Source organism: Crocuta crocuta, unplaced genomic scaffold (genome assembly GCF_008692635.1).
Source record: "Crocuta crocuta isolate KB4526 unplaced genomic scaffold, BGI_CrCroc_1.0 scaffold45, whole genome shotgun sequence".
Taxonomy (NCBI): Eukaryota; Metazoa; Chordata; class Mammalia; order Carnivora; family Hyaenidae; genus Crocuta; species Crocuta crocuta.
Genome location: NW_027530544.1, coordinates 5,457,324 through 5,467,518, shown reverse-complemented (window position 1 = coordinate 5,467,518; position 10,195 = coordinate 5,457,324). Strand labels below are relative to the sequence as shown.

At 45.2% G+C, this 10,195-nt stretch overlaps 2 protein-coding genes across 2 annotated transcripts; one reads left to right on the top strand and one right to left on the bottom strand.

The window, feature by feature from the left end:
- Positions 1–740: 740 nt before the first annotated feature.
- NCBP2AS2 (NCBP2 antisense 2 (head to head)) lies at positions 741–1,555 on the bottom strand. Its single transcript, XM_077767704.1, has one exon. The coding sequence runs from the start codon at positions 1,472–1,474 to the stop codon at positions 1,175–1,177; it is 300 nt and encodes a 99-aa protein (XP_077623830.1). The 5' UTR covers positions 1,475–1,555; the 3' UTR covers positions 741–1,174.
- Positions 1,556–1,627: 72 nt separating this feature from the next.
- On the top strand, positions 1,628–9,498 carry NCBP2 (nuclear cap binding protein subunit 2). The gene is made up of 4 exons (XM_077767703.1): positions 1,628–1,772; positions 5,323–5,504; positions 8,595–8,733; positions 9,252–9,498. The coding sequence occupies exons 1-4, from the start codon at positions 1,695–1,697 to the stop codon at positions 9,321–9,323; spliced, it is 471 nt and encodes a 156-aa protein (XP_077623829.1). The 5' UTR covers positions 1,628–1,694; the 3' UTR covers positions 9,324–9,498.
- The last annotated feature ends 697 nt before the right edge of the window (positions 9,499–10,195 follow it).

Here is a 10,195-nt window from a genome sequence, read left to right as displayed (position 1 = left end):
TCAGGATTAAATAGCAGCACCTCTGATGGGATATCAAATCAGAAGTGTGAACGTTAGGAAAGCTACTTTAGCTTCTCCATGCCCGTGGGAGGTCTCTGGCCCTATACAGCTCCCTCTCTGTGACTATAAGAAAGACCAGAATATAAATTCTCGTTGATCACCAGCCTAAAAGCATCTCCTGTGGCTTCAGACTTCCTAGATTGCACGATTTACTGTGGAGCCTAATTAGAGGCAATCAGAAAGTCAAAAGCCTCAAATGACAAGGCATTTCTGTATACCATGGATTTCCTAACCATGGGTCCATTAGCTGGACTATAGTCTTGACTGTATCCCAAACCCTCTAAAATTAGGACTAGAAATCCAGGTAGCTCGTTCCATGGTAGGCAGTAGTCCTAACGCCTAGTGGTAACTTTTGGTCCGGAGGGTGGGGGGAGTGGGGGTAGGGAGGTCCTGGGGTGAAGGCAGGCATTGAATGTCAGGATAAATGATGCACAGATTTGTAGTTAAAGACTTAGGCCCTGGAATCAAACTCATATATTCACATCCCACTCTGTAAGGATGTAACGTACACGTCCCCCTACCAAAGTGGTTGTAAAGGGTAAGCGAGATGATCCACACGGAGTGCAATTATTAAGTGCCAGCACAGAATAAGCACTCAAAATGCGTTAACTAGAATTACCATGGACCTACAGACCCCAGGAACCCTAGCCCATCTTGCAGAAGTACCACACTCACATCCATTACTCAGCTCACACATTTAATCAGAGGATTTGGGCAGCTGCAGGTCTGTCCTTCCATCCACGCTCTCCCCTGGAAGTAGCGCGCTGCTCTATCAATGCAGAGGCAGCAGCATCTAACACGAGTTTTAGTCCCATTCGCAGAGGGACTCTTTCGGCTGTGGTTTGGCTCATGGCTCTCTGTACACGGTGCCTCAGGGCCCAGCCTATCTATTTCTGTCAGGCTTCGGGGGCTTTCTTCACACTTTCCAGTCCGACCACAGGGCTTCACCGGGGATGTCGGTTTGGCCTGGGCTCTCTGATGAGTGGAACTCCTGAAGGCCCACAGTCTGTCAGAATCCGAAGCGGTGCACAGTGCCCACGGTGACTCCTTACCGCCGAGGCTTGTGTCGAGCCCAGAAAGGAAAGCCGGTGACCTTGACGGACCCAGCCTGGATTTAGGGGTTCGCGCCTGGGCCCCTCTGGTTACCCGGTGGTGACCCCGGGCGGTCCCGGAGGCCGCGCCGCAGCTCCTGAGTGAAGGTGTCTCTGAAGCGGGCAGCGCGGCGACCTAGGGAACCCGCGGGCCCAGCCGCAAGGGCTCGCAGGCGCCGGGCCGCGTCCTGGCCGCGAAGCTGGGCCTGCAGCAGTGCGAAGGCCGTGAGCTGCGCCGCACGCCGGATGGGCTTAGACTCGGACAGACGCTCCACCAGCTGCGGGCCATGCAGCAGCGCGGCCAAGAGGCGCCGAAGAACCATCCTTGGAGCGACCCGGAACTCAGAGCCCGCCGCTCTTGCTTCCGACCGGCGACGCCCCAAAACGGACCATGTCTGCGCCCGCGCCGCCCAGTGACGACACAGCCGCGCTGGGATTGGCCCACGGGAGACCCACCTTCTACGGCCGCTTCTGCGCGTTTCCGCTTCCGCCACCGCCGCGTTGATCCCAGACTGGCGGCGTTTTCGTCCAACTCTCCGCACAATGTCCGGCGGCCTTCTGAAGGCGCTGCGCAGCGATTCCTACGTGGAGCTGAGCCAGTACCGGGACCAGCACTTCCGGGTGAGGGAGGCCGCGAAAACGGAGGCCCAGGGCCTGAACGCTGAGAATCGGCTTACTTTTGTCTCATTGTGTCGTTTTCCATTCTTTCGTTTCTCGAAACGCGAAGAGAGGCCCGGTGTCTCCTGGGGAACGGATGCTGAAAGGGCATTTGGGTACCACTGAATGTCCTTGTCTCATAGAGAATTTGAGGCTTATTTTCCATTCCCTTGCAGTTGCTCCCTGCAGAGCGGCAGTGGTAATAGTGGCTTGCGTTTTCACAGGCCAGTGCCTTGGGAAGATGATTTTGAGATATGAGGGGCAAAGGGTGTCCTTTTGACACCTGGAGTATGGAGGGGCGCCTTCTTGACCTAGGTACTGGGACTTTTTATTTTTATATTTAATTTTAGAGAGGGAGCAGAAGCGGGGAAGAGTTGCGGAGGGGGAGAAGAAGGGATAGAATCCCAGGCTGTCTCCCTGCTTAGCGGGGATTGGGCTCCATCCCGTGACCCTGGGATCATGACCTCAGCGAAAATCAAGAGTGGGAAACTCAACTGACTGAGCCACCCAGGTGTCCCCTTTACTTTTTTATTTTAAATTAGATGAGCTCTTGTCGTTGGAGCCCTTTCCTTCCTTGGTATAGTAGATTGGTCCTGCAACGTTCTGTGCAGTGGGTTGGCGAGACACAAAGTTCAGTCTTCTCTCCAGCCATAAGGAGTCCTCGGAGTGGGAAGGTGAACCAGCCAAGTTAGGCACTTTAAGTTTCTAGGTGTCAAGATCAAAGAACTGCTGGGTTTCAGAAGAGGGAGATTTTAGTTTGTGGAAAAAGGAAAGGCTGCAAATATTCAAGGTGGGCTGTTCAATATCCGCAAAGGCATTGACGAGGTGGAGCAACACTCATCGACCACTTATTACTTCATAAACTTTTATTGAGTGCCTTTGCTGAAACCTTCTGCTAAGTCCTAGAGGGAGACAAAATATCGTCTCCGCACCCTAAGAGTTTATAATCTCCCAATAGGGATTGTAAATGATGGCAGGTAATCCTAATCTAGAGCAGAATTGGTGAGGGGAAAAGGAATGCTGTGGGGATTCAGAAAAGGGAGAACACTTGTGACAGGAAAGGAGGGACTTGCTTAGAGTGTGGGCAGGGGCACCTGCGTGGTTCAGGCAGTTAAGCCTCCAACTTTGCCCTATGTCGGGCTGTATGCTGACTGCTCAGAACCTGGAAACTTTCAGATTCATTCTCTCTCTCTCCCCCACCCCGCCTCCCTCCTCCCTTCCTCTCTCTCCCTCCCTCCCTCTCTCCACCTCCTCCCCCCACTTGTGCTCTGTCTCCCTCTCAAAAATGAATAAAACAGAGGAGGGTGAGCATGGAGAATGCATAAAATCTGTTAGTAGGATAGGGAAAGGAGATTTTGAGGCAAATTGAGGACGATCTTAAGTTCATTCCCTAAGCCAGCCGTCTTAAATGGTTACTATATACCAAGCAAGATTTTTCACTTCTATCACTTTTACAGTTCTCATTACTTTAGAAAGTTCCCCACATCATAACCATCTTGAATTTCAGGCATCCTATGAGATTATAACTTTGAAAGGTTTCAGCTTTTTCTGTTATTCATCCGTGCAGTCTAAGGCCTGTAGCTTTATTTAGATAGTAGTAAGATACTATCATGAGGAATTTCTGGTGTTCTCTGAATGGAGCCCACATGAATATTCCTTAGGTAAGTACTTACACCACAGTTGTCTTAAGCTGCAGCTTGTTTGTTTAGAATAGGCTATTTGTTTGGATTACTTGCATGTGTGAGAAAGTAGAACAAAAGAAAAGGCTTCCTGGTAATTTTAATAAGTAACAGCAGTGATATAAGGTGAATCTACTTTATCTAATGTCTCACTCCAAAGCTCTGAAAACTCAGGGCACCTGGGTTGCTCAGTCAGTTGAACATCTGACTCTTAATTCCAGCTCAGGTCATGATCTCACAGTTCATGGGTTCAAGCCTTGCTTTGTGGCTCTTCAGCCTGCTTGAGATTCTCCCTCTCTTGCTGCTCTTACCCCACTTTCGCGTGCTCTAAATAAATAAATAAATTTTTTATATTTATTTATTTATTGAGACAGAGCATGAGCAGGGGAGGGGCAGAGAGAGAGAAACCCAGAATCCGAAGCAGGTTCCAGGCTCGGGGGGGACTCAGTTCAGCATCCAACATCAGCTCAGGTCGTAATCTCGGTTTTATGGGTTGGAGCCCCTCATAAAACTCCAACCCATAAAAACAGCCCCTGCTGTCAGTGCAGAGCTTGGGATCCTCTGTCTCCCTCTCTCTCTGGCCCTCCCCCACTCATGCACACACACACTCTCAAAAATAAACAGTAAAAATAATAATTTGGAGCATACCATTCACATTGTTCTGTATCTTTTCTCACTGTGCTACCTCAGAGATGTTCCCTATCACTGCATGTGGTTCTGCTTCTTTCTTGGTGCTGCAGGGTTTTGATGTACCACAATTTATTTCATCATTTTCCTTTTGATGTGAGTTTAGATGGTTTCTCTTCTGTTCTGCCACTGAACGTGATTACACAAGACCTGTTAGTCTGAGCACTGTGCTACAAAGCATTCAGAGACCAGCAATGCAAAGTCTTATTCTCAGTGAAGGAACTGGATCACTATAAAATATGGAGTAGTAGGTGAAGGGAGGCCTCTTGGGAAAGTGCTCTGGGGGCCTGAGTGTGGATCTTCTCAGCTACTTTCTAAATTGGAATACCACTGTATGGTTGATATTGGAGTCTTCACCTGAGAGCCTGAGGTCAGTGGGTAGGCCTTGTATTTAGTCAGCATCTGTCCTGCCCAGTGTGGAGGCTAGGAGAGAAGAGCCAAGACGGCCAGTTGGTTTCTGTGCAGGCTGTAAAATACTAACTACGTCTAGCCAGTGATGAGCCCCAAGTATTGTCATGTGTGTTGACTGAAGGCCACTTATATTTCTGTCTCCGGCTTCATCCTGTCTTCCAAATTAGGAAGGCTGTCAAGAACATAAGCTCTGGTTTTTAGTGATTATTAGATTTTCTCTGAAATTCAGAAAAATATATGAACATGTACATCATGTAAGCAGTTTCAAGCATTTTATAAGGGATACCCTATCTCTGAAAATCCATTTTATTTTTCACCATAAAAAAAGGCCTTTCTAGTATATTAAATTTGAGCAGTGAGGAAAGGACCCAGTGCTGAGGCTATGGAGTGCAGGGAAGAGGCAGGCCATTTGTGTGGCGGCGTGGTACAGAAGGAGAGTGACGTGCTGCATGACTCTCAAGTTGTGGCTGTCTCCTAAAAGCAGTCTGGACTTGCAGATGTGCCTCCTAGAATGTGAACACACCTCTTTTCTCTCCCTCTCTCCCTTGCGCACACGCTCGCTCGCTCGCTCTCTCTCCCTCCCTTTTTCTTTTTTTGGCAAGGGATTTGTGGTAGACTGGGATGATGAGAGAGAAGCTGGTTCCCAAATCAGAACTAACTGCCATACTTAGAATACTATTTAAGCAGGACTCTTCTTGGATTGTGTTGCTTAATTTTTTCTCTATTTGAAATTCCAGGGTGACAATGAAGAACAGGAAAAATTACTGAAGAAGAGCTGTACGTTGTATGTTGGAAATCTTTCCTTTTACACAACTGAAGAACAAATCTATGAACTTTTCAGCAAAAGTGGCGACATAAAGAAAATCATCATGGGCCTGGATAAGATGAAGAAAACAGCATGTGGGTTTTGCTTTGTGGAGTATCCTTCTTGTGTGTCTGACAAAGCTCTTGGATGAGGGCAGGCCTAGAGTGGCTAGTCACCTGTTGAAAAACTGAGTGAGGCCATCCACTAATTAGCATCCTATACTTAACCTCTCCCCCTTCCTTCATCTACCTCAACTTTCTGTCCAGTGTCTACATGTTGCATTGTGAAAGCTGATAACATTTGCATTCTGTTCTGAAATCCATGCTTTGTTTATAACTGATTCTTTAAGAAACAATCTTTTGAAAGTACATGCTCGCGATATTTACAAAAGTCCAAAGGGGGCTCCTTGGTGGCTCAGTTGTTTGTGTCCAACTCTTGATCTCAGTTCGGTCTTGAGCTCAGGATAGGAGTTCAAACCCCATGTTGGGCTACATGCCCAGGCTGGGCGTGAAGACTACTTAGAAAGGGGGCAGGAAGCTGACCAAAAGTTCAAAGGGTAGAGTGAAAATAAAATCTCTGTAGCATTCTAAACCCAGAGACCCAGTCTCTTGGGTATCTTTCTAGAAGTGATCCTGTGGATGTGTGGTAACATACTGCATGCACTATCTCCCCCCTCCCCCCCCAATTAGAGATTGTTTTATGTTAGCATATGTAGGTCTACCTCTTTTTTAAATTGCTGTATAATTTCATTATGTAGGTACATAGAACTTGATTTTATAGGTCAGAACCAAACAATTTACTTGTGATTATTTCTCTCCCTGGAAATTGTGTAAATGTTGGACCTCCTGGATTTATCATTTGGGGGGGCTTTTCCCTCCAATATTTTCTTTTTTGGTCATTTTGGTTTATATTCTGAGACCTTGCCCAGATTTGATCTAATAACGTTTTAAAAAACTTTTTTTGTGCCCCAAATTACCTTTCTTTTTGGCAGGTTGCATTTATGCTTTTAAACTTTCCTTAAATGTCTGGTGCTCCCTGGTTTGTTTCTGATCATAATTAGGGAAAGGCTAAGGCTAACTCTGTAGACTCCAGCAGATCTTCTCTCTCAAGTTTCTGCCTTGCCTTTGGGATATGTGGGTTTCCCAAATGCCAGGATGAAAAGGGATTTTATTTTGCCTTACTAACATCAGAGACACTGCCCTAGCCCTCGTTCCTCCAATTTGTTCAGAATTCTGTCACTCTGTTTTTATTTGCCTGGGATTAAATTCCTTCCCACTACCAGGTCTTCTTTCGACATACAGACTGTGCTGTCTCATACCTTTAAGAGCCTCATGTGTTTGCTGTCTCCTTTCAGCTTCTTCAAGAATATTTCAAACTGTGACTTTGTTTCATTCATCAGCAGTCTTCCATCAGCCTTTGTTGAATCTCTGGTTTGCTGATGGCCTCTTCTTTCTTTGGGTGTATGTATCTTTTCTGTCATTTTAGTGAGGTCTTGAGAAGGAAACAAGGAATGTGCCCATTTTGTCATCTTGAACTGGAAGCCCTACTTTCTAACCTATTCCAAACTTGATTTTGGTATCTGATTTCTGGGCTCTGCAAGCTTCTTCCGTTCTCCTGTCAGACACACAGGGCAGGATCGCTCAGATTTTACATTTGCCTCTTTACAAGAGAACAGGGAGAACGAAGAAAACACAAAAAGCAGAGAAAGGAAGATCTATTATTATTATAGATAATAATTAGTCTCTGAGAACTGGAATGCTTTTGCCATCTGTCTTATATGTCAGAGACTCACAATTATAATAGCAAATACCCAAAAGAGAGGCTGCCATGGCCAGTGGTTTTTCTGTTTGCCCTTTTCTCATGTCATTCATTTAGCAAAAACAAATTATTGAATGCCTATTTTGTGCCAGCAGTGTAGGTGTTGGACACTGGAATTTCAGCAAGTGATTCCCTACCTGTGTAATTAAAGACCTAGAGGGAAAGGGGCACCTGAGTGACTCAGTTAAACATTTGACTCTTGGTCTCTGCTCAGGCCATGATCTTGTGGCTTGTGAGATTGATCCCCGAGTTGGGCTCTATGCTGACAGTGCAGAGCCTGCTTGTGATTCTCCCTCTCTTCCCCTTTCTCTGCCCCTTCCCTGCTTGCTCACTTTTGCCCTTTCACTCTCTCTCTCAAACATAAAACAAAAAAAAGACATGAGGGAAAAATCTAGATCAGCACTTCCTGATCCAGCCACAATGATCATAATTGCTTATGGAGGTTTTTAAATACATTAAAAAAAAATTTTTTTTAATGTTTTATTTATTTCTGAGAGAGAGACAGCAGGAGCAGGGGAGGGTCAGAGAGAGGGGGAGATACAGAATCTGAAACAGGCTCCAGGCTCTGAGCTGTCAGCAGAGCCCAACGTGGGGCTCAAACCCATGAACTGTGAGATCATGACCTGAGCTCAACTGACTGAGCCACCCAGGCGCTCCAATACATATTTTTTTAATGTTAATTTATACTGAGAGAGTATGCACACAAGCAGGGGAAGAGCAGAGAGAGGGAAAGGGATAATCCCAAGAAGGCTCCCCAACTGTCAGCATGGAGCCCTACATGGGGCTTGAACTCACGATCCATGAAATCCTGACCTGAGCTGAAATCAGAAGTTGAATGCTTAATCGCCTGAGCCATCCAAGCACCCCTGGAGATTTTTTTTTTGTAAATATCAACCCAAAGATAGATTTAGTAGACCTGATTAAATAGATTTGGAAACAACTGGGTGATACCGAGTCTTTCCTTCTAATGAAATGCAATGGCAATTCCATATGCACTGTAATTTCTTTTTATTAAGGTTGAATATTCAGTTCAGATTTGGATGTTTTTGTTTCTTTGGATAAGAAGTATGCAGTTTGTGATCTAAACCTGCACTGAACATATCTGTACTTTACAAACCAAAATATGGGGACACTGGGACCAAATCATTATCAACAGGATCCTCCAGGAAATCGTGGTCAGTAGCCATGGATAAGTCATAGTTGACTCTGTAAGTGCTTTTGGACCAACCTCAAACAGGCTTGTGCAAGCCAGATTACTGTCTTCATTTGAAATCCATCTGGTTGGATTCGGTTTTGGACTCTTTCTTATCTCATTTAGATGTTTCCTGTATTTCTAAAAATGTTTGGAGAAATACTGTATAGTGTTCCTTAATACTTCCACTTAAGATACTATTCAAGAGCAGATGCAGAAAATGCCATGAGGTACATAAATGGAACTCGTCTGGATGACCGGATCATTCGCACAGACTGGGACGCAGGCTTTAAGGAGGGCAGGCAGTATGGCCGTGGACGATCTGGGGGCCAGGTATGTAGGAAGGTTCTCTTGCTGAGGGTTGGCCTGGGATTTCAGTCCTAATGATAAGGATTTTGTCAGTTTGTGTTTGCTGTTATAGAAAATAACTTTGTGCCTATAACCCTCGCTTGAAGGAATCTGAAAACTACCCATCAGGATTGGTAAATTATAGATTATATACATTTTCACAAGCAATTATTATTGAACTTCTGCCAGGGCCTAGATATTTTGCACCTGCAAGTGTCTAGAACAAAAGGAAAATGCACTGAAATAAGGTCTAAGTTTTCATTTTAAAAAATAGCCCAATTTAAGTACTTTATCTTTGGAGTATGCTACTTCTAAATGCTGGTTGAGGAAAGAATATGAGCATAATGTTTGGTAAAAAACCATTAATAGGGGCACATGGCTGACTCAGTCAGTAGAGATGTAATTCTTGACCTCAGGGTCATGAGTTCAAGCCCCATGTTGGGTGTAGAATTTATTTGCCATACCAGTCTTCTCTATAATGTAACGTGTTCTTTTCAATTAAGGTACGAGATGAGTATCGGCAGGACTATGACGCTGGGAGAGGCGGCTACGGAAAGCTGGCCCAAAACCAGTGAGTGGTGAGAGCCCCATCGTGAAAACGCACTCCTTTGGCCTCGTGAATTTGCCATGCATTACCCAAGGTCTACAAACCTGCCCACTTGTACTGTGCTTTGATCAAGGTCTTCTCTGAGCTGGAAGCCTTTTCCTGGTTTTCCTTTGAAAACTATTAAAGGACAGAATCCAAAAGAATGCCTTTAAATCTATAGTTTTAGAATCTTGGCCATGTGTCAGGTTACCAGAATGATTTTGTTACCAGGTCGGAATTTGTGTTCCATGACAACAGACTGAACCTATTGATGTTGATCTGTCAGCCCCTGTCTTCCTTTAGAAGAGAAAGTTTTTTTTAACTTTTTTGTTTTAATGTATTTATTTGTGAGAGAGAGAGAGAGAGAGAAAAACAGTGTGAGCAGGGGAGGGTCAGAGAGAGAGAGGGAGATACAGAATCTGAAGCAGGCTCCAGGCTCTGAGGTAGCTGCCAGCGCAGAGCCTGATGCAGCCTCGAACCCAAGAACTGTGAGGTCATGACCTGAGCCGAAGTTGGACACTTAACCGACTGAGCCACCCAGGCACCGCAAAGAGAATTTTTAAATCGATAGTACAATCATGGTCTACATCAGGGCCTGGAATTACTTAAAAATTTAAGTTTGCAGGGTATAAAAATGTAATAAATGAGGCTTTGCTATGTTGCACAGAAGTCTGACAACTACATTTGTTTCTGTGTTGAGTTCTAAACTCTAAAGGCAAATTGAGTAGTCAGGGCAACTTCCTAAATTGCTGGTGCAAAAGCAAGCCTTAGACTGTCCCAGGGTATTGATGCCACCAGCTTATATGCTTTATGTATGAAGACCTGAAAAGTATTTACTTTTATACACATTTTTCAAAAGAT